Source organism: Malassezia sympodialis, genomic scaffold, assembly GCF_000349305.1.
Source record: "Malassezia sympodialis ATCC 42132 genomic scaffold, msy_sf_25, whole genome shotgun sequence".
Taxonomy (NCBI): domain Eukaryota; kingdom Fungi; phylum Basidiomycota; class Malasseziomycetes; order Malasseziales; family Malasseziaceae; genus Malassezia; species Malassezia sympodialis.
The window spans coordinates 1-23,958 of record NW_017387823.1 but is presented as its reverse complement, the minus strand read 5'-3'; the positions used below and the strand labels follow the sequence as shown (position 1 = coordinate 23,958).

General features: G+C 61.2%; 11 protein-coding genes and 2 pseudogenes across 13 annotated transcripts; 4 read left to right on the top strand and 9 right to left on the bottom strand.

Moving 5' to 3' along the window:
- Positions 1-23: 23 nt before the first annotated feature.
- On the top strand, positions 24-3,108 carry MSY001_3362 (uncharacterized protein; the record flags this gene model as incomplete). The annotated part of the gene is made up of 2 exons (XM_018885260.1): positions 24-2,193; positions 2,234-3,108. The coding sequence occupies 2 exons, from the start codon at positions 24-26 to the stop codon at positions 3,106-3,108; spliced, it is 3,045 nt and encodes a 1,014-aa protein (XP_018741838.1).
- A 152-nt stretch (positions 3,109-3,260) lies between these two features.
- Positions 3,261-3,824, bottom strand: MSY001_3361 (uncharacterized protein; the record flags this gene model as incomplete). The annotated part of the gene is made up of 6 exons (XM_018885259.1): positions 3,261-3,273; positions 3,300-3,355; positions 3,380-3,416; positions 3,440-3,574; positions 3,600-3,658; positions 3,777-3,824. The coding sequence occupies 6 exons, from the start codon at positions 3,822-3,824 to the stop codon at positions 3,261-3,263; spliced, it is 348 nt and encodes a 115-aa protein (XP_018741837.1).
- A 64-nt stretch (positions 3,825-3,888) lies between these two features.
- Positions 3,889-5,596, bottom strand: MSY001_3360 (uncharacterized protein; the record flags this gene model as incomplete). The annotated part of the gene is made up of 3 exons (XM_018885258.1): positions 3,889-5,367; positions 5,391-5,457; positions 5,481-5,596. The coding sequence occupies 3 exons, from the start codon at positions 5,594-5,596 to the stop codon at positions 3,889-3,891; spliced, it is 1,662 nt and encodes a 553-aa protein (XP_018741836.1).
- A 162-nt stretch (positions 5,597-5,758) lies between these two features.
- Positions 5,759-6,367, top strand: MSY001_3359 (uncharacterized protein; the record flags this gene model as incomplete). Its single annotated transcript, XM_018885257.1, has 2 exons — positions 5,759-5,977; positions 6,038-6,367. 2 exons carry the CDS (start codon positions 5,759-5,761, stop codon positions 6,365-6,367), a joined length of 549 nt encoding a protein of 182 aa, XP_018741835.1.
- A 43-nt stretch (positions 6,368-6,410) lies between these two features.
- On the bottom strand, positions 6,411-7,083 carry MSY001_3358 (uncharacterized protein; the record flags this gene model as incomplete). Its single annotated transcript, XM_018885256.1, has 2 exons — positions 6,411-6,680; positions 6,709-7,083. 2 exons carry the CDS (start codon positions 7,081-7,083, stop codon positions 6,411-6,413), a joined length of 645 nt encoding a protein of 214 aa, XP_018741834.1.
- Positions 7,084-7,516: 433 nt separating this feature from the next.
- MSY001_3357 (uncharacterized protein) lies at positions 7,517-9,040 on the top strand (the record flags this gene model as incomplete). Its single annotated transcript, XM_018885255.1, has 1 exon — positions 7,517-9,040. One exon carries the CDS (start codon positions 7,517-7,519, stop codon positions 9,038-9,040), a length of 1,524 nt encoding a protein of 507 aa, XP_018741833.1.
- Positions 9,041-9,106: 66 nt separating this feature from the next.
- Positions 9,107-12,938, bottom strand: MSY001_3356 (annotated as a pseudogene). The gene is made up of 7 exons: positions 12,337-12,938; positions 11,336-12,242; positions 11,230-11,275; positions 11,111-11,164; positions 10,231-10,908; positions 9,253-10,121; positions 9,107-9,169 (listed from the first exon to the last, which is right to left on the bottom strand). Coding segments are annotated over exons 1-7 (3,219 nt in total).
- A 213-nt stretch (positions 12,939-13,151) lies between these two features.
- On the bottom strand, positions 13,152-16,181 carry MSY001_3355 (uncharacterized protein; the record flags this gene model as incomplete). Its single annotated transcript, XM_018885254.1, is given in 2 exon segments — positions 13,152-15,901; positions 15,917-16,181. 2 exon segments carry the CDS (start codon positions 16,179-16,181, stop codon positions 13,152-13,154), a joined length of 3,015 nt encoding a protein of 1,004 aa, XP_018741832.1.
- Positions 16,182-18,593: 2,412 nt separating this feature from the next.
- On the bottom strand, positions 18,594-19,971 carry MSY001_3354 (uncharacterized protein; the record flags this gene model as incomplete). Its single annotated transcript, XM_018885252.1, has 2 exons — positions 18,594-19,878; positions 19,904-19,971. The coding sequence occupies 2 exons, from the start codon at positions 19,969-19,971 to the stop codon at positions 18,594-18,596; spliced, it is 1,353 nt and encodes a 450-aa protein (XP_018741831.1).
- Positions 19,972-20,190: 219 nt separating this feature from the next.
- Positions 20,191-20,479, bottom strand: MSY001_3353 (uncharacterized protein; the record flags this gene model as incomplete). The annotated part of the gene is made up of 2 exons (XM_018885251.1): positions 20,191-20,276; positions 20,350-20,479. The coding sequence occupies 2 exons, from the start codon at positions 20,477-20,479 to the stop codon at positions 20,191-20,193; spliced, it is 216 nt and encodes a 71-aa protein (XP_018741830.1).
- Positions 20,480-20,650: 171 nt separating this feature from the next.
- MSY001_3352 (uncharacterized protein) lies at positions 20,651-21,486 on the bottom strand (the record flags this gene model as incomplete). The annotated part of the gene is made up of 4 exons (XM_018885250.1): positions 20,651-20,683; positions 20,709-20,864; positions 20,888-20,942; positions 20,966-21,486. The coding sequence occupies 4 exons, from the start codon at positions 21,484-21,486 to the stop codon at positions 20,651-20,653; spliced, it is 765 nt and encodes a 254-aa protein (XP_018741829.1).
- A 125-nt stretch (positions 21,487-21,611) lies between these two features.
- On the top strand, positions 21,612-23,322 carry MSY001_3351 (uncharacterized protein; the record flags this gene model as incomplete). The annotated part of the gene is made up of 2 exons (XM_018885249.1): positions 21,612-23,266; position 23,322. Coding segments are annotated over 2 exons (1,656 nt in total).
- Positions 23,268-23,921, bottom strand: MSY001_3350 (annotated as a pseudogene). The gene has a single exon. A coding segment is annotated over exon 1 (654 nt).
- Positions 23,922-23,958: the final 37 nt, after the last annotated feature.

Below are 23,958 nucleotides of genomic sequence, written 5' to 3'. Positions count from 1 at the left end.
CGGCACGACTCGACGCTGACGCCATGGCTGCGCCTCGTCTCGGACCTGAGGCGCCGCGCACTCAGCGTAATCGACCTGTGCCGCAGGTGCCTACAGGGCCGCCTTCTCGGCGGGAGACGGACGGAAGGTCGACGGTGGAGCAACTGTGCACGCTGTCAACGTTTCAGGGTTCGTTCCACCTTAATGAGTTTATATCGGCGCTGTGTGAGGAGTCACTGGAGAAGGCGCGGGGACAGCCTGTATTCGATCCGAAGCCAATGGCATTAACGCTCGAACAGGCGATTCAGGAGCTCCAGAGTATGAAAAGCAAAGTAGATGAGCGCAGCACCGCGTTACACTCAGCCGTGCAAGTCTCGCAGTCGGTGTACACCAAGAAGATCCGGCAGCTCATGAACAACTTTGACGCAACGCAGTCGTCCTTCAACTCGTTGCAGGAGCGCATCTCGGACGTTGGGCGCACGGCTATTCGGATTGGTGAGCAGCTCGAGGCGCTCGACCGCCAGCGGAACCGTGCGAGTGAGACGCATGACCTGATTGAATACTACTATATGTTTGCGCGCAAGGACACTAAGCGAATTGATCAGCTGCGCAAGGAAGGGGGGCGTGAAGGTCGCCTGAAAGCCGCGACGGTTCTGCGCCGCCTCAACGTCATTAGCCGAGAGGTGGACATCGAGGGCAGTGCGGACACACGCGAGGCCATCGAGCGGTACTGCGAGCAGTTTGAGCGTGATATGCTCAAGCTGTTCGATAAGTACTACCGACGTTCTGACCCGAAGCTCATGAGCCACATTGCGCACGTCCTCCAGCGCTTCAATGGTGGCATGTCGTGTATCAATATCTACGTCAACCAGCATGACTTTTTCATCTCCAAGGACCGCATCGTTGAGGCTGACAAGATTGGCTCATCGCCCGTATGGCATGCACTCACCCAGCCCAATGCGCCGCCGCCGCGCACAGAGCCGTCGCTGGATCACTTGTTTACCGAGATCCGCAAGACGGTGGAGCTGGAGGCACAGATCATCGCGGCTGTCTTTCCCACGCCGCTCGTGGTCATGCAGCTGTTTCTGCAGCGTGTTTTTGCGCAGAGCGTACAAACCTACGTGGAGACTATCATGCACCGCGCCCTGGATGCCGACGCTGCCGAGCTGGGCCTCCCGCGTCAGGATCCCGCGAGCGATGTGGCGGGTCTGGCATTCCTGCGCATGCTACACGTCACGCGCAGCGCTACCCTGCAGCTTGTAACGGACCTCAAGACGATCGACTTACGCAGTGCTGGCATTACAACGGGCGCCACCCCGTACTCCAGCAGTGGCCTCGATGGACTCTTCTCCATCGCGGCCACAGATGCAGAAGCTCTGCTTGGTACAGACAACTACAGTGCTGCGCAACTTGCCGCGGCAGGCGGCTCTGTGCTTGGCGCCATGCTGGACCAGAGCGTCGACGAGCTGTTTTCGCCGTACCTAGACCATGTGCGCTACTTGGATCGGGAGTGCCGTCTCCTGAGCGGCCTGTACGCAGCCGCGCTGCAGGCCTTTTTTACATGGCACAGGCAAACCATCAAGGCGTCGCGTGCGAATGCGACGATCTTTAGCCGCGTGCGAGACCAGTTTACGGGTTCTAACAACTCACTAGGCAGCTCCATGGCATTTGCGACACTAGCTGACAGCGCAGGCTATGGTGCCGCTGCACCGATGTCGTCGTTCAAGCGCCTCGTGGATCGCGCGAGTGGAGCAGCATCGCTGGAGGACGATGCCGCGTTGCCTGCGCCGACGCAAGAGCAGGGCGAGCTGACGATTGGGCTTGCCGAGCGCATGCTCCGCTGGCACGCGGAGGCACTTGGCCGCTGCGTAGACTTGTGCCCTTCGACGGACGTGCCGAAGAGCACCTTCACGCTTCTGCGCGTACTCACCGACGCCTATCTCAAGGCGTACGTGGAGGCAGCGCTGGAGACAATGACCGTGCAAATGTTTGGATACGATGTGCGCAGCACCTCCCCGCCTGACCTGATGGTGCTGGGCCTGCTGCAGCGTGTCGAAGAGCTCGTGGAGCTTTGGCAGCACTACGTGCACACGGCAGTGTTGCCACTCACGGCGTCTAGTGTGACGATCCGCCGTGAGACGGCCATCTACAACAACCACAACCTGCTGCGTGTAGAGGGCAAAGCCGAGGCTCTCGTGCAAAAGTGGACCGACAGTACGTACAAAGCACTGACGACCCCGCTTCGCGGGTACAGACATGCTTGGCTTTATGAGTCACCGCCTCTCTACGCAAAAGAAGATGGATTACTGTCCGAAGAACGACGATGTGTTCTTTGCGCAGCTCAACACGGAGCCATGCCTGGCCATTGTCGATGCCCTGGACGCATTTCATCAGGAAGCGCAGCGCACGCTCACCGAGCGCACGCGCGAGTCGCTGTGCACGGAGCTGGGTGTTGGATTGCATGCAATGCTGTGCGAGCACTTGAAAAAGTTCACCGTCAGCGCGACGGGAGGGCTTATGCTGACCAAGGACCTCGCGATGTACCAGGACGTATGCGCAAAGTTCGGTGTGCCGCTCGTCAACGACCGCTTCGAGATGCTGCGCCAGCTCGGTACGCTCTTTATTGTACAGCCTGGCGTGCTCAAGTCATACATGCGGGAGGGCCATCTCAGTTGCCTCGATGAGGGCCTGCTCCGTCCGTACCTGCACCGGCGACAAGACTATGCGCGCGAGGTGCGCGCTCTCGACGAAGCAGGCACGGCAAGCACGTCCGACGACGCATCGATGCAGAGCTCGTCCCTCCTTGCCTCCTTGTCGCAGCACACAGGCCTCGGCAGTGCATGGTCACTCGATAAGACCGAGTACTCGCGCGATGTGCCAGTGTTTGTCACGGACGTGCCAGATATTGGCAGCCTCATGGAGCAGCTCTTGCACCCACCGCCAGAGCGCCCGAGCTCTGCGCGCAGCATGTGGGCAGGTGAGGCTCCCTCTCGGAGCAGCACGCCGCCATCGCACACACACGCCACGGACTCGCCGCGGGTGGAGTCGCCCAGCTCGCTGGACCCCGTCTCTCGCTCACCGTCGCCGGCCAAGGCATCCCGTCGCGACCGGCTTGGACCTAGCATCTAGTTATGACTACATCAGGTATTCTTGCATGGTCCGACTCGCCGTCTGAGCGGCCTGCAACACTGCCTGTTAGCCGCTGCAACGCACACAACACTTCGCTCTCGTCGAGCCCCTGTAGAAACTCTTGCATTTCCACCGTGATCCCACCCGTGTCTTCAGTGCGTGCAGCTGCAATGGCGTCAGACGCACTGGACGACCGCCCAAGCAGCACACTCAGCTCAAAGATGCGCGGCACGCGCGCCAGGTACGTCTGCGGTCAGTCGGCCGTACGCACACGCTCCAGCCACTCATGCATGTCGTTTGACTCAAGTCTGCATTAGTACGGACAACACACAGATTCGCGAGCCGCAGTGCCATCGCATACCAGTACGGCACCAGGTCCCGAAGACGCACAGCCGGCGCACTTGCGTCCAGCGCAGCGCGCACGCGCGGACCGTAGGCGCGCGGTTGCTGTATCGCAATAATATCACTGCGCGTCAAAAACGTGTACGCACTACACTGCGAGAAGCCGTGCCAGCCAGAATGGGAGCTCCAGGCGCGCATGCTGCTGGATCTGCGGTTAGGCGCTGGTACGTACGTCCGGCTCGCCTGCTTCTTCCAGGTAGCCTAAACCCGGCACATCTATTTTAAATGTACATGGTAGCCGCTGCGATAAGCATGGAGCTCCGTACCTGATTCTCGGCCAGGATATCGTCAACGTCCCAGTAGTCCTGCTCCATGACGTCGCATAGACACGCGTAAGACGCGCTCACACGCGACAGCACGTGTAGCCTCCACTATCCCCTACACCACCTGCACCTTGCCCTCCACCGACGCAGCAAGGCGCTCCGGGCCGAAGCACGCTATTTCGTCAAGGAGTGCGGGCACAAACGTGCCCGGTCCCCGCACATGAGGAAGCGCAGCAGCACGCTCTGCTGCCACAGTAAAGACGAGCAGGCCCATAAGGGCCCCTACCAGCAGCTCGCGGCGCAGGCGCGGCGGATGCACGCGCTGCGTCTGTGCATCGCCCAGCTCAATTCCATAGTGCGTCTGGGCGGCAGCCAGCCCAGCTGCCACGATGCACCCCAGTGAGCACCCCGTCGCAGTGACCCTTCCCAGGAGCGGTGTGCCACACCGGGACGCAATCACCACATTCCCGTCTGTCAAGTAGTCCGTCTCGCCCGTCATAAGCACCAAGGCGCCTTCCTGCCGCGCCAGCTGCTTGACTAGCTCGGCAGGTGAGCTCAGAGTGCCGACGCTGTCGACACCTTGGGCGTGTGCTTCGCTGGACCCAGCCAGCAGACCGATTTCGGCCGCATTCCCTTTGATCAGCGTCACCTGTGTCTCGTTCAGCAGTGTCTGCACGGTCCAGTGGCGCAGCTTCGATGCACCTGCACCCACAGGATCAAGCACGACCGGTTTCCCTCGAGCATTGGCGGCTGGACCCGCCACGGCCATGCCTTGGCGCGACTCAGGAGAGATCGTGCCGATGTTGAGCACGAGCGCACCAATTACGTCACTCAGCGCCTCCGCCTCGGTGGCCTGATGGCTCATAATTGGACTTGCCGAGAAGGCCAGCGTCATATTGGCACTAACGTTAGACGATACATGCGACGTAATGGTCTGCACAAGGGGGCGTAGGATAGTGGCACTAGAGGTGTCATCACAACGCGCCACAGGATCATAAGGCGTGTGGTACGCGGCGAACAGCTTTTGTGTGGCGTCCAAAAGCGCATCACAGGACCATGTATCTGATGGCACTTCCTCTTCGCGCCGGTGCACTTGCACAATTGTGCGTAGCTCCTGCGCCGCCGCGCCAGGGTCGCGACGCGACACAATTGCCGAAATGACAGCGACTCCATCGGGCTGGTTCCTCGTCGTAGAGGCGCCTCGCAGCGTCCGCATCGCCGTGTGACGGTTGATACCTCCAATCAGGACGCACGGAAGACGATCACGTACGCCTGGACGCACATCCTGGGGATCCTTTACCAAGTTCGCCACCACCTCCGCGGCGCCCCGAGGTAGGAGCGCATCGTCGTCAGTCACGCCCGCCTTGGACTGTGTGGGCCAGCACGGGCCCACGCCCGCATAGTCTACTGGGCTCTCCAGCGCATGGCGGGCCTGCTCGGGTGTATGCACGGATAGTCCGATTGTACGCAACGGCCCGAGGCGCGCGCGCGCGACACTCAGCTGGGCATCGTCCTGCCCGATGTGCAGCCCCACACGCTCAGGAAGGGCTGCGGCAATATCCACATTGTCGTTGATGATCATTTTAACACCATACTACGGTTAGTGTAAGAACGTACCTTGTCACACACAGCTAGGGAGGCCCATGCAATAGCTAAAAATTCGTCGTACTCGGTGTGTTTTTCACTGTATAAGCCTCATTAGCGTACCGAATTTGCACGACAGATACATTTCCGTCACGAAGTGACTCATCCAGGCTCTCCAAGTACTCCTTGCCAGGCGGGAGTAGCTCGCGACCGGTAACGAGATACACGCCCCAGTCCATACTGCTAGTCATAAGGGACGTGCGAGACCGTCCCCCGCCCCCTCTTGCATCACGTGATTTGGAAAAGCTCAGCGAAGAGCCGCGCCAGTGTCGGTGTCAGCCCTCATGACGACGCCGGTGGCCCGACCAACGCTTGGGCTCGCCCTCGGTATGCGGCGCCACATGCGCGCATCAGCTGCTCCCCTGTCGCAGCAGTTGATGTGTTTGCGGATGAATAGCACGAAAGGGCCGAACAAGGCAGATGATACATCCGCACAGAAGAAGCTCGATGAGTTGGCCGACTTTCTCGAGAGCCAGCCGCAGGAAAAGACACGGCCTATGCGCGCGCCGCGCGCCAAGTTGGACCAGTCACAACCTGAGTCGTTCCGCGGACCGACGAAGGTCTTCCAAAATGGATACGTACGTGTGGTGCAGTCTAACGTGTAGTACTACGACCCCCAGACGCTGAATCCGGACAATATGCGTTCACAACCACGTCGGAAGGCTCTGCCTCTGCTTGGCCCCTCGAAGCGCGAGGCTATGAAGACGGATCCTTTTCATATTCTGGCGATCAACCCGTCCAAGCCGTCGCTGGCGGACGACTCGTACAAAAACGGCGCCATCTTGTCGAACTTTGTGTCGGAGATGGGCAAAATCCTGCCCCGCAATGTGACGGGACTCACCCGTAAAAGCCAGCGCTACGTGGGTAAGGCGATCCGCCGAGCACGCGCGATGGGCATCCTGCCCGTACTTAGTCGGGGGCAGGGTCGTGGCGGCGCTGGCTGGAGATAGGTATAGCTGAATCGATTGTGGGCTATGTATACATGCGACAGCATTACTCGTCATCGTCCTGGTCCATTCCAGCACCCGCTGTTTCGTGCTCAAAGTGTTCCTCGGGGAACGCATCTTCCTCCTCGGCAGCATGGAATTCCTCCATTCCCATGTCAGGTCTATCGACCGCATCTTCGCTCATAGGAGCATAAGACGTTTCCATCACAGGGGCTGCGCTTGCCCCTTCGGTGGGTATCGGCAAGCAGGAAGAGACGCAGTGTAGGATATCATCAATTTGCTCATCGCTCATGCGCTGACCGAGTTCCTCGATAAGCTTTACGTCAGTACCCTTGAGAACGTACAGTATGAAGCTCAACAACGCTGGCAGGCGCATGGTTCACAAGCTGTAGCCGCTCGGCTTTGGTGAGGCCGACAGCGCCTTCCAGGATGTTAGCATCTGGGACAACATAACCCCGATCGTAGAGCATTTGCTTGAATGAATGAATGTGTTGTGCGTTCTGAATAGAGCACGGTCTGAATCCTTGCGATAGCGAGGTAATGGTCTCAAACTGAATGGTCCGTAGGTTTGTAGGGACTTCATTATCGTCCTCAGCTAAGTCTGCGCCACTTTCTTTGCGGATACGAGCATCTTCTTTTTGCTCAGCCTCAGAATCTTTAAGGAGCTGTAGAACCTCGTAGTCGGATAACAGGGCGGCCCGCGCCTTGATCACGCGCATGACAAGGTAGTCGCGACGAGAAGAGATCGGCACTGTCGAGCAAAATGTGGAGGGAGCTTGCCTCTAACAACTTTCGCGGTCGAAGGTCTCGCTATCCAGCCTAGTGTCGCAATTTCCCCCACGGATGACAGACAGAGAGGGGGGATGTAGGCAACGGGCTTCAATTCCTCAAGTGGTTGAAGAGAATGCCACAGATCCATTAGTGATGGACCAACGCGCTCACATAACGCCTGACGTCCCATGGAACCAAAGGTCTTGGCAGTATGAGCTCCGTCCTTTTCGAGGCATGTGGTCAGATGTGCGCCGGCGTCTTCCCTTTTATAAATCTGACTGGCTAGATGCATGTCGCAGAGCCAACTGGCTCACCGTGTCTACGAGCGTTGTGCGCATATTCTTTATCAATTTAATGCCTGCACTTGCCTACGTCCTGGACATGTACGAACGCACAGAGCACAGTTACGGCGTGAACGAGGTACTTCTAGCGTCAGCTTTAGCTGCTATTGTATTCTCCGTCTTCAGTGTCCAACCACTTACTTTTGTTGGCGTCACTGGCTTGACCGACTTGATGAATTACACCATCTACCGCATTTTTCACGGCCACTATGGATTTGACCAGACCAACTACCTTCGCATACAAGCGTGGGTGCTAATATGGGCCGCTGGTTTCCACTTTCTCGTGGCCATCTTTAATTTGTGTGACTTTACGCGGTTCATTACCGAAATGACCTCTGATACATTTGGTCTGTATGTGGGTGTTATATACGTGGAAAAGGGCATTGAGCAGCTCATCCAAGAATTTTCCTTGCCAAACCACGCTAATGATACAGGTTGGCTCTCTGTGAGTATCGCCATACTTTTCTGCATCACGGTATACTACCTGACACAGCTGGGAGCCTCCACGTACCTGCCTTTCCAGTTTCGCCGCACTATCGGCTCACTTGCGTTTGTGGCAGGATGTGTGTTCTGGTCGGGCTTTTCTCACTTTCCAAAGCATTCTATCAAAGAAGTACCAATCTCCTATTTGCCCATCACAAGGAGCTTTTTCCCTACGTGGGACAGAGGTTGGGTAGTTGACTTTTGGAACATCGAGGTGCGCTGGGTGTTTGTGGCTGCCCCTCTGGGCCTAATGATTATGCTTCTCTTTTACTTTGATCACAATGTGTCCAGTGTCATGGCACAGGCGCGCAAATTTCCTATTACCAAGCCGGCAGGCTTTCACTGGGATTTTTTTCTTCTGGGTATCACGACATTTGTTTCGGGAATTCTTGGCCTGCCAGTCCCTAACGGCCTTGTTCCTCAAGCTCCTGACCATACAGACTCGCTCTCCGTCTATAAGCAGGTGCCTGTCGCAGAAGAGAGCGACAAGGATGGTGCGGGCACCCCGGCCGTGGAGCCCCTGCATCATACGAGTGTGGCCAGCTCCTTCTTGCATATTTCTCATTTCCCGCGCGTACATACCGTTCGCGTTGTCGAGCAGCGCCTGAGTCACTTGGTTATTGGACTACTTACTCTGGGCTCCATGTCACGTCCCATACTTGTGGCTCTCAGCATGATACCTCGCGCCGTATTGGCCGGTGTCTTCTTGCTCGTGGGCTTTGCTTCTATCGAGTCCAACCCGATCGTGACACGTACTCTATCTCTCTTGCAAGATCGTTCGGCGCTTACACCCTCGACACGCTCGCCGCTCAAGCGCACAACACTAGCACGGTTCGTCAGCTTCCAATGGCTCTTTTTCGGAATGACCATTGCGATCTCGCAGACCATCGCAGCTATCGGTTTTCCTATCATTATTACATGCATGATCCCATGTCGCGCATTTCTGGTGCCGAAGATGTTTGCGGCCGAGGAGCTCGCAGCTCTGGATGCGCCGACCGCCGATGCGCCAGCGGTGATGGTTTCCTTAGGGCCCAAAGACGAGGATGATTTGCAGCAACCTGTACATTACACAGTCTCATGATTCACGGCGATCACCAGATTCGTATAGAATTCAGTAGCCTTCACGATCGAATCGATCGAGACATGTTCATCGACGGTGTCTGGAGTGAGAGCACATAGTACGCACGGACATGCTGGAAGGGCGACTTGCCTGTCAGGAATGGGTGCAGTGACATGGGCCCAAAGCGGAAAATTTGGTCCGTAAGGTTCTGGCATCAGTAAAACGGCACGTACATGGTACCAGCGAGTATCCGTGTTGGCATACATGGTTGCCGGAGAGACACGTATTGACTCCTTCCATTCATTCGATGACGGTGGTAGTGTGTCCTCGTCTAGAGAGCCGAGCGTCACTGGCGGCTGATCAATATGCCACGTCTGACGAATCACTTGTGATAGCAATCGGAAAGGGTCTGCATCAGGACCACGAAAAGGTGACGCTGCGTGAGTATCCGTCGCCAGACCTCTCTTGCTAATCGTCACATGAGCCAATGTGTTGTTGGAGGCAGGCACAAGCTCATCCCCATCAATGGTGAGGGCAAACTGCATCTCTCGCGCAAGAGGGGTGATGAGCGAGCAGTAGCGTGAGAGCACCTCGTTGACACTCGAATAGGGCGCAATGCGATGGTTCACCATGGCCTCTGTTCGCTCAGGCAGTGCATTGACCTTGATACCTCCGTGAATCAGGTCAACGGCCTGAGTCGTGCGAAGCAAGGTTCGGGTCCTAGCATCGAGTGCTTGGATGAGACGACGTCGCGCCTGCTCAATGCGTCTCTGGTGTAGTGAGCTAGTATGTGCCCATTCCCAGATCTTTTGCCATCGAGGCATCGAGCGGTGCCTCCAGGCGGCCATTGAAGGCTGAGCCAGTGTTTCGGCCCACTCGAGACGAACAAGAGCTTCACGGAGGGCCCGCGGCATCAAAGGGCCATCGCGGGTGCACTGCAGAAGCTGGATAGATGGTCGCGATTCGTCTCCAATCAGATCAGGGAATGGATGGGCCTCGAGCGTCGCAACGATACTTGACATAATTCCAATGGACGTGTGCGGAGGCGGCATCGAAGAGTGCCCCCCGCGCGCTGTAGCAACCATATGGATATTCAGGGCACCTTTTTCATCCACAGATGGAAGCGCAATGGGCACACCGTAGCTACCATAATCAGTCTTGGACAAAACAGGCAGGCCCTCGTCGACTGCCGGTCAGTAGGATTCACATACCGATCATGCCAATGCTTTGGGAACCATAGCGGTCCTCGAGGAAGCGTGCAATATGGGACGCGCCCTGATGACCGTCAGATTCTTCGTCAAAACCGTAACTGAGAATCACCGTACGGCGGGGCTGGAAACCGCTTTGAAGCAAGGACTCGATGCTAGACAAGGAGCTGACCAGCCAGAGCTTGCAGTCGACGGCGCCGCGACCCCACACCGTTTGTGTTTCTAGATCAACGTAGCCTGAAAAGGGCGGATGTGTCCACTGGTTCGCCGTATTCTGTTCCACGGGCACGACGTCTTGGTGCGACATGAGCACGAGAGGCTTAAGCGATTCGTCGGAACCTTTCCATGTGTACAATAGACCGTGTTGATGAACAAACTCACGTGTAACCGGTGATTTTTCGGCGTGAATGAGCGGGAAGGAGGTCTCGATCCACGATGCAAAGGGAGAAAAGATGTCGTTCCAGCGATCAGGCTCCTTGTCAGGGTCTGGCCAGCCGTCGCCTACAGACGTATTGATCTGCACAGCCTCACTCAGTAATTGAACAGACTCTTTCACCGAGGGACGGTGGATCTGCAAGTCGCCCAGCGCCTCGCGAGGGTCGTACGCCTCCTGCTGAGGACACACGTCCGCCATGGGCCTCGATAGCAGGATCGTGTGATTTAGGCTCGGCTTGAATATTTCTAGCCACAAGAGTACAATAACAATAAGACAGACATTCAGAAAGATAGGCTTCCTGGACCACGAGGGTTTCACCGAAGAGTACGCGAGGGGCAGCGTTTCCTTCATGATGGTACGGATCAATGTCTTTCGGATTCGATAAGGGCTACGGCGGTATCCGTCCTCCACACGCTAAAATGTGGTCCGTGCGAAGCTATGACGTACGTTCGATGGGGCTCTGGTCCATCGCCACAATCAAGTGCGTGTAAAATTCGATGCCTTTGACAAGAGCATCAATCGTTGTATGTTCATTGACGGTGTCTGGATTAGTGCTGGAAACTTACGAATATGGCGACCCACAAGCAGTCCTGTCAGGTCCGGATGAAGCGACTGCGGCCCAAATCGCATAATGTTTCGCGTCAAGTTCTGAGTCAGTGCGAGCATACACACATGGTACCATGCCGTATCAGTGTTGGCAGATAGCGTAGTAGGAGTGACACGGACCGAATCCGTGTATACTGGTGAATCAGGTGCATCTTCTGGGTCCAGCGAGCCATGCAGAACGCGGCGAGGCTCGTCAAGGTGATACGTGGCACGAATTACGCTTGATACTAGCTCAAACGCACCAGCATCAGGACCCTCAAAAGGCGTGGGTGGCTTTGTATCGATCGTGAAGCTGGAATCTTGCAGCACCAGTTGTGCATAGGTGTTGTTGGACACAGGCACAACTACATCGCCAAACACTGTCAATGCAAAGCGGTAGCGATGGGCCATGGGCTCAAGAAGACGCACATAGTGCTCAATCGTCTCATTAATACTCGAGTGGGGAGCAATTCGATGGTTCACATATGCCTCTGCACGCTCAGGTAGCGCATTTACCTTGATACCGCCATGGAAAAGATCGGCAGCCTGTGTTGTGCGGAAGGAGGCCAGCTGTTCATTGGAGAGCGCCTTGAGAACAGCGGCACGCGCATTTGCCACGCGCTTTGCACGGCTATCTTGAGGAAGAAAAGTCTCGTACCAGCGACGCAGGAGAGGAAGACCTGTGTGTATGCGGGCATTGGACTGCATAGCGCGTTCGGCCCACTCGAGTTTCAGCAGAGCTTGCCGCAGATGAGCAGGCATCTTGGGTGCGTCGCGCATACACTGCAAGTGCCGGACCATAGCGTGCGATTCTTCTTCAATGGCAGCAGGGAAAGGGTGTTCTTCCAGCATGGTGATGATTTTGGCCAAGATGCCCACAGATGTGTGAGGGGGCGGCATCGACGAGTGGCCACCCGGGCTCGATATGGTCATGTGCATGTTAAGTGAGCCCTTTTCGGTCACGGCCACGGTTGCCAAAGGCATTCCATACGAGCTGGGGTAGTCAGGCGACAGAATCGGTGTGCCCTCGTCGACTGCGTCAGTATCAGGTCCACGTACGTATGAGTGCTAGGCTGTCAGGTCCGTACCGCTCTTCCAGGAAGCGGGAAAGATATGCCGCTCCCTGATCACCGCCAGACTCTTCATCAAAGCCGAAGTTGAGAAGGATTGTACGCTTGGGGCGGAACTTGCTTTGAACCAGCGTCTCCACGGCTGAGAGGATCCCAATTAAAAACTGTTTGCAGTCCACAGCACCACGGCCCCATATTGCCTGGTGCTCTAGGTCAATATGGCCGGAGAAAGGAGGATAAGACCATTGATCCAGCGTGCTATTCTCGACAGGCACAACGTCCTGGTGCGCCATCAATAGCAGAGGTTTGAGAGAAGGGTCGGAGCCCTCCCACGTGTAAAGCAGGCCATGGCGGTGGACCATCTCACGTTTGATTTGGGTGGCGCGGTGCATCGCGGGAAAAGCGTGCGTGAGCCAGCGGGAAAAGGAGGGGAAACGTTGAGACCACAGGTGATCATCTGTATCGGGATCAGGCCACGTATCGCCCACGGATGTGTCAAATTGGATAGCTCGGCTGTGACGTTCCACAGATTGACGGACGGTGGGGAAGGATAACGATAAGCCGTCGAGCGCCTCGGTCACGTTCCAAGCAGGAGGCTGAGGGCACACGTCGTACTCGCCCTCGCGCGAAAGAGTGTCCCATGGGAGATGTGAGGGGCTCAGACTCCAACACACATATACCACGAGGGCACAAGCGCACAGTCCATAGGTGACCACGGGTCGAAACCGCCGTGTCTCACCAGACTCAAGTGGGGTAAGTCCTTTCATGGCGCACGGATAACCGTGCACATCTGTCTCATCCCGTCCTATATCCATATACGTAATCATGCATCATCAAATGGTAAACGTCGGCGGCGCATGGGGCACAGCCGTCGTTGACGTAAAGTTCAAGTCCCAGATCGGCGTGGGAATGGGAATTCGTGTCAGCGGGTTGCGCTTGACGTAGCGGAAACGGCCCGGTCGGGGCGACACTGGCTCATCGCCGGGGCTGCGTGGAATCGGCGTACCGGGCGCAGGAATCGAGGGCGCCAACAGATTCGAGTTCGTCGACTGATCGGGCGTAGGCGTTTGGGGCGGAGGCTCGGACGCGTCGTATGATAGAATATCAGGGATCGAAGAATTCGCCTCCTCTGAAGACACCTCGGGAGCCCACGGTGTAATCCACTGCTTCAACACGTTCGAGGCGTCGTTCTCTGGTGTGTAGGGCCGCTGAAACAGGTCTTCCGAGGCAGGATTCTCTGTCGACACCTGCTGGAGCATCGGCGGCGAATATACATTCGCATCCCATTCTTCGTCGTGCAGCATCGCACGGCCAACGGCCGAGTGTCCGCTGTCGCTCGAGCGAAGCGACGATGAACGCACCATCGGCTCGCTGTGATCCATGCTGCTCGTGTCAATAGGGGGCATCTCTAGCGAGTAGTCAGGCACCGGAAGCGGCGGCGCCAGTTCTTTCTGCACGTTGAGTATGCCGAAAAAGTCCTCGACCGGTGCCTTGCGCAAGCGGCGCGCACCGCGACGCGAATAGCGGCATTGTGCATGCTTGCCGGCCAGCTCGTAGATCTGCACGTCGCGCGCTGCCTCAAATGTCGCCTGCTCGAAGCTCCATTCCGGTATGAACTCGGGGCGCGGAGTAGCGGGCGACGACGCAACTTGCGGCTTTTCGTCCGAGTCGTCGTCACTCACCCACGCACTGTCCCCCGTATGCTCAGCAGGATCGCTCGAGGCTTGGCCTTCCGCCGAGTCGCTCTCAGCCATTGACGCACCCTCGTATGACTCGGTCACCCAAGAATGGTCTTGAGTCCCGCTCTCGAGATCGACTGATGGCTGTAAGCCATGGTGCACGAGGCCTTCTTCCATCGAAAAGCTTGCATCCGTATCAGGCCATGCTGCCTCGGCGGTACTGCAATACTGCAACGGCACGCTTTGCTCCGGCAGGCACGCAAACGCACCCGACTCACGCTGCACGGTCTCACGCGGCGTGTCCGGTGCACTCTGGCGGCGCGGACGGTTTGCAAGTCCGAGGCTCTCCTCCGTCCAAGTTCGTGCATGCAAAACATTGTGCGACATGGACTCCGCCATAGGTGTCGAGCCAAAGCCAAGACCAACTAGCGGCATGCCTGCCATATTGTCTCCCGCCTGCGGGAAAAGAATATCGGCGGTCGTCTCGAGATCGCGCGACGAGACCGTGCTGGGATCCTCGTTGGGCGTGGGCGTCGGCACATCCAGGGGCGCACCCAGTTCCAGTGTCACTGCAGCGCGCTTGTTGAGCGGGCGACGGGGCGTCGCTTGCCCTTCTAGCTGCACGGGCAAAAGCGGCTCAGGCGTTGCGGGTTTGGAAGCCACGGCATTAGCCGCCTGTTGCTCGCGCAGCTGAGCACGCGTCAGCTCGTGGTTGGACTCCTCCAGTTTGAGAGACGAGTACAGTGCTAAGATCTGCTCGCGCATATCGGTAAGCAGCTGAACGGTCTCAGGCGGGAGGTCGGGCGCATTGTCCGACGTTGCTGCATGCTTCGAGAGCTGACGGGCAATGCGATACGACCAGCCACTCGTCTCCTCATCTGAGGGGAGCTCGGGCAGCTCGGGCAAAGGCTCCAGAAGAGAGGCGTTCGAGACAAACGACGACTGACTGCTGGTTTCCGACTCGGTGTCCATACGGAGACGATTCGACATGGCTTGCATGCGCTTCACGGCAACTTGGCGCCATGACTGCTCCTGCTTCATGCGCAGCTGTTGTCCCTGGATCGTCTGCTCCAGGTTGCTGCATCGCTTGCGCCAGTCATCGACGTCCTCATGGTACATGTCGCGCTCACCACGCGTGTCCTCCAATTCTCCCTGGAGATCCTGGAGCTGCTGCTCGAGCGCAGCCACGCGCCCAGTTGCCTGGTCGCGTGCCGCAGTGACAGACGTAAGCTGCGTGCCCATCATGTCGCGCACCTCTTCCAGCTCACGCTGCAAGGCTGTGACCTCAATCTGATGCCGCTCGCGCAGCTCCGAGAGCTGCTGATGCTCGGCGCTGTGTGCGAGTGCGCCATCACGCGACTCAGCGACGCGGTGTCCAGACTTGGGGCCGACCTGGTCGAGCGAATCAACGCTGGTCGCCCCGGGCGAGCCTGACAGGTTCGAGTCGGGACTAAAAAGGCTGTGCGCAGGGTCGGACGCCGTCCATGATGTCACGCCCGACTGCGTGCCACGAGAGTGCGACACACGGTGCTGTTCCAGGGGCGTGTCCCAGTTGTGCGAGATCGAGGGCGATCCGATCGAAGAGTCTGGCTTGTAGGTGATGCTTGACATGCGTCGTGCCGCCTTGGTGGCAGGTGACGCGCGTGTTGAAGGGACACGTGGCTGCGCCAGGGAGCTGAGGCGAAGTGGACGCAACAGGACGCGCGAGTCAGACGTGTCGCCATCCGGCTGGGGCGTCGGGGCCTCCTCAGGCCGTGGCTGCGACGTGGAAGCCTCCTCAGCCTCGTGCACTGTGCTCAAGTTGTCGGCATGCGTGGGCCGCAGCGTCTCATGCGACGAGGGCGGCGTGTCACCCAGCCCCAACCACGATGGGATCAATGGGCGGACGGCCGACTGACGGCGTGCTGTCCGGTTAGCACCATGGCTGCTCGGGTGCCGGCCCTCGAGCTTCTCAAGTGCGGTTACGCGGTCCTCCTCTTCGGACGTACCCGCCTCCAAGGCGGTGCCCCATTCGGTGGGTATAGGCGGTAGGGGTTTCTGGATGATCTTACTTGCAAAGAGGGCACTGGCCGGCTCGAGAGCGGAAAAGCGGATCGAGAGCCGGGAGCCGCGACGACCAGGGGCGCCGTGCATCGGCTGGCCGCTCATGAGCTCAAAGCCCTCGCCACGCGTCGCGATGCTCATCTGCCGCGAGTGGCGACTGTGTCGCCGGGGCGAGCCTGGGAAGGGCGGCGTGAACGCGTCAGCGGTGGGCAGGCGGCTGAGGCTGAAGCGCAAGCTCGAGCGGGCTGGCAGCCGCGCGGTCATTACAGAAGAGCGCCGGCTGTGTCGCGACGATGGCTCCGCCGGGTCGCCTTCCCCACTCGACCTGCGAGCGTAAGAAGACCGAGGATCGTCGTTGCTCTGGACGTCTGCCACGATCGAGGGGGGGCGCGATTGTCGGCGTGATTTGCCCGTGGCCCGCACGGCAGATTCATGCGCGATAGAATCAGTCGGGTTGGTAGCGGAGAAGCACTGGGTAAGTACGGTAGGCGTCTCTGTGCCAGTGACCAGCAGCGAGGCCCGCAGTCGGCGGGAGGCGCGTTTGCTTTGCTGCTGCGCGCGCCGACGCTGGAACTGGCGCAGAGCGCGCTTGGCCGAGCGGATCTGATCCTGACGGCCACGCTGCTCGTCCGCCGTCATGCGAAAGAGGCACTCGGTCGCAAGGTACCTGCCTAGCGCTGGGTCGTGGCAGTGGCGCGGCCACCAAAAGCTGGGCAAGGGGTGGGTGTTTCGCCGGCCGCGCAGCCCACATGATTGGCTCCACATTCCCGGTGGATGTTGATTGGACTATGCACACACCCTGCAGCGCCCGCGCAGCGTGCGGCGTCGCGGCCCTAGCACGAGGCGCGACACAGGCACTCCCTACGGCGGCCCCGGGGGGGCTAGATCAGTGGGCAGTGATAGAGGCCGAAGCGCATATGCGCGGCCGCCCCATTCGAGTGTGCCGCTGCCTGCCTCGAGGTCCATGTGCAGACCGTCCGCTAGGTGCTGTAGCACCACGTGCGAGGCAATAAGACTGTAGGGCCCGTAAGGCTTCACGCCCCGCGCCTGCGCACGCCGGAGCGGCGGCATGGGCGACGGATGGTATAGGTACCCTGTGTCCCTGCGTGAGTGAGGGATACTTACGGATGTACACGTAGCTGCGTCGGGTCCCACGGCACCGTATAGTCGCCGCCCCATACGAGGTGACCTGGGTCAGCGGCAAGCACGTACCATCGTGGGTCAGGTGCCGGAACACGATAGGCGTATCGACGGCATGGATGACGTTCCACTCGCCCTGGCATGGGCTTACCCATGCCATGCCCTCCTGCTGCAGCCGCGTCCAGATCGCCTCGTGGCCCCCGTCGGTGCTGCTTTGTACCATGCGCGCAAGCTCGGTATCCTGCTGCGTCCAGTGCGTCGTCTCTGTCTCGCAGGGCGGCGTGCCCAGGGGCATCCTATGCGCACACGGCTGGGCCTGCACTCGTGCGAAGAAAAAATTCAGGAAGGGCACTGATTTGAAGCCTGCATGAGCGCGGCCGACGTACAAGAGGTCAAGTTCTTTGGGACAGTGTCGTACAGAAAGAGTTGGCCATGAACGTCGATCCAGTAGCGGTATATGCGCGGCAGTGGTGCTGCGCACCGACTCGAGGTGTGCAGCGCTCGCCGACCGACTAGGGCCCAGCCATGCCTCATGCTCGTCGCGCGTCTCCACGGCGCCGCGCCGCACGGACGTGAGCCTCCACCGCTACGACGATGCAGCGCTTCTCGGGGCGCAACGTGTCGTTTTTGCGCGTGTCAGCCACTACGATTGTGCGCATGGTGCTGTACCTGGACCAGCGGCATATTCAGTGGATGAACGACCACGCTGAGATCCTTGACCGAGTTGTGCAAGATGTGCTGAAGCCTCAGTATGTCCCAGGCGCTTACGCAGACTCAAGACGCGGCTCAGTGAGCTCGCGTACGGGCCGCGCCACAGCATGCAGGTGACGGAGCATCGTAGGTGTGCGCGCTAACGCCAGCCGAGTGCAAGGTCCTGTACTACTTCCAGACGCTGAGCACGCGCCCGGCGGTCCTGCTCAAGGTAGGTGCGCGCTGCTCACCCAGACACGTACGCTCGACTTCCCCCGGCCCGGTGGCGTCACGTCCGTGCCGCTCGATACCCCTGAGGACCATGGCGCGAATGCTGCGCTGCCCACACAGACACAACGGCGCGCACCGGAGGCATCCGGGCCCATCGTACCGCCGAGCCAGGACGAGCCGCCGGAGGGCGCGTGGGACGAGAGCGATGAAGAGGCGAAGCCGCCCAAGCCGCATGTGCACACGACTTATGCGGGCTTTCATGTGTTTGGCCAGGAGCTCGTGCTAGTGATTGAGCCTACCGACGAGACGCTGCAGGCGCACCCCGAGTGGTTCCATGTATACGACGACGATGCATCGCAGCACGAGCGCCGCCAGCTATCGAATGCTGCGGCCTTGTCGTTCGACGCGGTCGCGAGCGGTGCGTACGGCCGCCAGCGGGCGCCGCGCGAGGATACGCCACTGTTCCGCGGCCTCTCTCCCGACGAGGACTAGCTATGAGGCCTTGGCCGCCGCGGCCTCTGCCTCCGCCTCTGCCTCTTCTTCCTCGATCAGCTCGAGATCCAGTGGGTATGTGAGCAGCGCGGCGATCCCACCGAGCCCATTGAGCTGGCGCCCACTCTCATGCAGCGAGCTGAACACGACGACCTGCCCGCCAAACGACTTGACGAGCTGGCACAGATCGAGCCACTGCTGGCGGACCGTGGGGTGCGTGTTGCGCAACATGGCATCGGACAGGAGCAGCGTGCCGATGGCGCCGCGCGTCGCGGCGAGCTTGACGGCGCGCTCGCCGTACCACGCACGCAGCTCGTCGGACGAGAGGGTGCGCAGGAACTGGTCGATGAGCTGGTTCTCGCGAGTGAACTTGGTATTCTGTAGCTGCGCTGACACTTCGGGGCTCTTGAGCACGTCCATGAGGGCGTGCACATGCGGCGTTGCGCAGTACACTTTGAGGAGCTTGCGCTTCCCCTCCTGGCCCAGGAGCACCTTGTCGTTCCGCCGCACGGCCTCTGCCAGTAAAAAGTCGTACATGACGTCCTTGTAAAAGGCCGGCGAGGCCAAGAGCACGACACGCATCTCGGGCAGAGAAAGCAGCTTCAGGACGGCCTCGTACACTTGCGTGTTGAAGCGATCGGTCAGCTTCACGGTCCCGCTGGACCCCTGCGCACTCGCATAGCCGGCGCCCGCACGCTTCCGCGGCAGGGCCACCTGGATGCGCTGGCGCACAATCGTCATGTGGTTGGTGAGCAGGCAGACGATCGCGCGCCCCTCGCCGAGGATCACGGCGCCGACCTCGGCCGTGCGGCCTGCCTCGCCACTCTCCGTGAGAATATCGAGGTGGTGCTGGTCCCAGCGCTCCTTGGCGATCGATAGCTTCCTGTTCAGTTCAATGTCGAGTGTGTGGAACGAGCCTGTGCGCACATGCTCGTTCTCCTCGGCCACGCGCCCCGAGATGTGCAGCGTCGGATTGCCCTGCGTGGCGCCGCTGAGGGAGGGCGCGGGCCCCGCCTCACCCAGCACGAGCGAGCTCATCGGCGTCGACGTAGCGGAGCCAGGCTCGCTCCCCGACTCTGCGTCGCTCGTGGGTCCGACACCGGAAGACTTGGACGTGCCAGCGGCCATCTCAAAGTCAATCTTGGTCACCGAGAGCGTGAGCTGCAGACGCATCCGGTGCGACTCGATCGAGCCCGTATTGGACTCACTCTGGATGCGCCGCACCGTTGAGGCACGCACGCGATCCTCCGGCTGAATTAGGTTGTACAGATGGTATAGATCCTCACTAGAAGTCAGCGCGCCCCACGTACTCGCACTCGGGCATGAGTGCCACCGTGCCACTGCCATCGCGCTCCAGGTGGCGCGATAGGATCTTCATGGTGGGTGGAGGAGCGGCACGGGCGGCTCGCCGGCGGCAGCGGCGGCGAGGCCGCCCATGCGCCGGCCACAGAGGACCAGCGCGGCTCGGTGCTGCGTGCGCGGAGCCGCAGGAGCGTGCGGTCTACGATCTATCGAGGCGCAGGCGTCTGGCGCCTGGACCGGGCGGTGCGACGCCGAGCGACACAGAGGCGCTCGCCCAGTCACGCACGGCGCACACTTAGTTCGAGAGGAGCTCGGTGAGCTTCTTCTCGATAGCCGAGGCCTCGAGGCCGTCGAGCTCAGCCTTCTTCTCGAGACCACGCTCTGCAACCATCCAGCAAGGCGCCAAGGACGCCAGGGAGCACGAGTTAGCATCATGACGCCATGGTACACATACCGAGACGCACAAACATGCGCGCGGGCGTGTTCTGGGCCTCGCGCACGAGGAAAGGCAGCTTGGGGTTGCTGGCCTTGATCGTCTTAAAGTGCGAGAGGACAAACTGGCTGGGCGTCAGGGAAACACACATACCGTGCGCCAGCACTCTGCGCGCCTTGGGGCGAAAAGTGCACGCGGATTTCCTTCACGGCCGCAGGGAAGGCCTTGCTGAACACGGATGCCATGGCGCAAGCGAGAGGAAGGGCGACGGCGGCGCCGCGGCCGCCCGCTCACGCACGTGGGGCCACGTGGTACCTATGCTCTATGGCTGGCGCTTGCTCCCCACGCCCTCCAGCTGTGCGTCAGCGGCGCGAACGTACCACTTTCGTGACGCGCTGCCAAGTGAGCGCCTTGGCACCGGCGCGCTCGACCCCCGGTGCGATCGATTCGTCGCTGCTATCTGCGAGGAGCCGCTCCAGCTGCGCATGCGATAGACCGGGTACGTAGGTGGACGCCACGTCGTAGTGGGGACCCGACTGGTGTGAGGGAGCGCACGTACAATCACGACTTCGTCCAGGACGATGATATGCGACTCGTGCCATCGGCACGGAAGGCTGGGTAAGCAGGCCACACGTACGTTTTGCACAGGCTGTCGAACACCCACTGCCCGTGCGTGCCCGCCTCGGGCGGGCCCAGCTGCGCCGTGCGCTCGGAGCACTTGCGCGCCGCGGCCGCCTCTCGCGCCTCGATCGTGGCCTTCGGGACACCCGGCACGACCGTCAGCTGCGCCGGCACACTCGCAGGCCGCGCCTCGTCCGGCACGATGTCGGCCTGCACAATGTGCGGCACACGCACCATCTTGAAGCCGGTCACGGTGCCGCTCGGAGAGCGCGCTGGCGCGCCGTCGTACACGGCGGACGCCACTGTGCTGCGCAGCGCTGCAGGGAGCGGGGCCTGCGCGCCCGTCTCGAGAACGACCACCTCGCGCGCCGCATCGTACAGCCACAGCCGTCCCGTGATCGACTGGACAGGCTCGGCGTACTGCGGGGCCTCGAAGCTTGGATACGACACGTCCAGCTTTAGGATCTTCGATCCGCTCGACTGCAAGACATCGCGCACAGGGTGCGGACCCGGCGCAGACGTTGCGCCGCGAGACATGCTGCGTGCGACGGGTGCGGCGGAGGGCGCCTGCGCAGCGACGCAGGCGGCAGGCGGCGACCTCGTTCGCACGTGATGCCACGCACGCGTGCGGCGCCTCCGCCTCTGCGCGACGCACGGCCTGGATGGAGCGCGGGCGGGCCGAGGACCCCAGCGGGTCAGGGCGCACGAAGCGCGCGCGCTGGGACATGCCGGACGCGTGTGCGCTGCCCGAGGACCCGGACGTGTTCCGCTGGCACAAGAAGGAGGCGCAAGACCAGCGTGCGGGGCTCTCGCGCGACGAGGTCGACCAGCGGGAGGCGGCGCGGCGCGCCGAGGCAGCGCGCGAGGTCGAGCGGCTGCAGATGCGCCGCGCGGCACGCGAGCGTGCCCAGGCGGAGCGTGATGAGGAGCGTGCGCGGCGCGTGCGTGCGGCGGATGCAGCGGCCATGAGCGACTGGGCCGCGCGCGAGGACGAGTTCCTGCTCGAGCAGGCGAAGAACCGCGCGCTGATCCGCGTGCGCGAGCAGCGGGCGAAGAAGATCGACTTGCTCCTGATCCACCAGCTGTGGTGGGAGCGTGTGCCGCGTGCCGACGACGGGTCCGACAGCGACGAGTCCGACGACGGGATGGACGTTGCGCTGACCGAGCCGCGTGCCTTTGTCGATGCGCTCACGCCGCAGGAGCGCGACGAGCTGCGCACGGACCTGGCATCGCTCGTGCGCTGGGAAAAGGACGCGCGCAAGTCGGGCGTGTGGCGCGACCTGCTGCTGCTGTGTGAGGACCGCGCGCGCGCGCAGGAAGACGCAGGGCCGCGGCTGGACCCGAGCATTGTGGCGGACATTGACGCGCTGCTCGCGGAGAAGTCGGTCGGCGAGCTCGAGGCGCTCCAGGCATCGATCCGCGCGAAGCTGCAGTCGGGCGAGCCGCTCGACGTGGAATACTGGGAGTCGATGCAGCGCCGCATCGTCGTGTGGCTGAGCGCCGCGCGCCTGCATGCGGTGCACGAGGTCGTCCTTACCAATCGGATCACCGCGCTGCAGCGGCGGCAGCGGCGCGAGGCCCGTCGGCACACGCAGGACGTGGCCGAGCAGCTGGACGTGCCGCCGGCGCCGGCGCCGGCGCAGCCGGACGCATGGGACGCCGCGGAGATGGAGCCGCGGGGGCTGCGCCTGGCGGAGCTGCCGTGGGACGAGCGCGAGCAGCCTGCGCGTACGTGGCCGGAGCAGCGAGCGGCGCTGCTCGCTGCGCGCCGGCGCGTGCTCGCGCAGCCGTTCGTGCCGCGGGCGCGGGCGTGGGCGGCGCCGCCCCAGCCGCTGGCGCGCGCCGACGAGATGGTGCGCCGCGAGGCGCTCAAGGCGATGGACGTCGCGGAGGAGGCGTTCAACGAGGATGTGTCGCTGGCAGCGCAGGCGTTCCAGTGGCAGGACAAGTACCGCGCGCGCAAGCCACGCTACTACAACCGCGTGCAGACGGGCTACGAGTGGAACCGGTACAACCAGACGCACTATGACGCGTCGAATCCGCCGCCCAAGATCGTGCAGGGCTACAAGTTCCATGTGTTCTACCCCGACCTGATCGATCCGATGCAGGCGCCGACGTACCGCGTGCAGCCGGATCCCGAGGGCAACGGCGAGACGGTGCTGCTGCGCTTTAGCGCGGGGCCGCCGTACGAGGACGTCGCGTTCCGCATCGTGAATCGCGACTGGGACTTTTCGTTCAAGCGCGGCTTCCGCTGCAGCTTCGATCGCGGCGTCCTCCAGCTGTACTTCCACTTCAAGCGCCTCAAGTACCGCAAGTAGTCACCGCGTGACGCGCCCCGCACCGCTGCACCGCTCGCACTCCGTGTCGCCCAGGAAGAACGACAGCAGGTCGTCCCGCGTGCCGGAGCCCCCACACTGGGGGCACAGGACGCCGCCGATGCGCGGATCGCCCGGCATCACGACCACCGCGCCAGGCGGCGGCCGCATCCCGTACCAGTCGACCGTCGGCCCGACGCGGTGGGCGCCGGGCGCCGGCGTGCCCCACGCCGGCGCCGGCCCAGCGCCGGCGCCGGGGTACGTCTGCTGCGGCAGGAGCTGGCCCGGCGCGGCCTGGGCGACCACGGCGTAGTGCGGCGGCGCGTCACTGTACCGATCCTCGTCAAAGACGGCAGGCGCAGGGGCCGCCGGCCTAGGCGCCGCAGGCGCGCTCACGTACGTCGGGAACGGCGCCGTGTTGGGCACACGCTCCAACGGGCGCTGCAGGTGCACACCCGTGAGGTCCGTCGAGCTGCCGGGCCGCTCGTAGGCCGCGCGCAGCGCGCCGGCGTACTCGCGGCCGAACTTGCGCCAGCAGCGGCCGCACGGCGACGAGGCCTGTGCGTGCTTGTAGCCCGTGTTGTGGCACCGCTCACACACCGTCCAGTAGCGCGGATACACGAGCAGCTTGTTGTGGTGGAGCAGCGGGTGGCCCCACTGCGGCGTCTGCGTCGGCAGCGGGCCCACGGGCGCA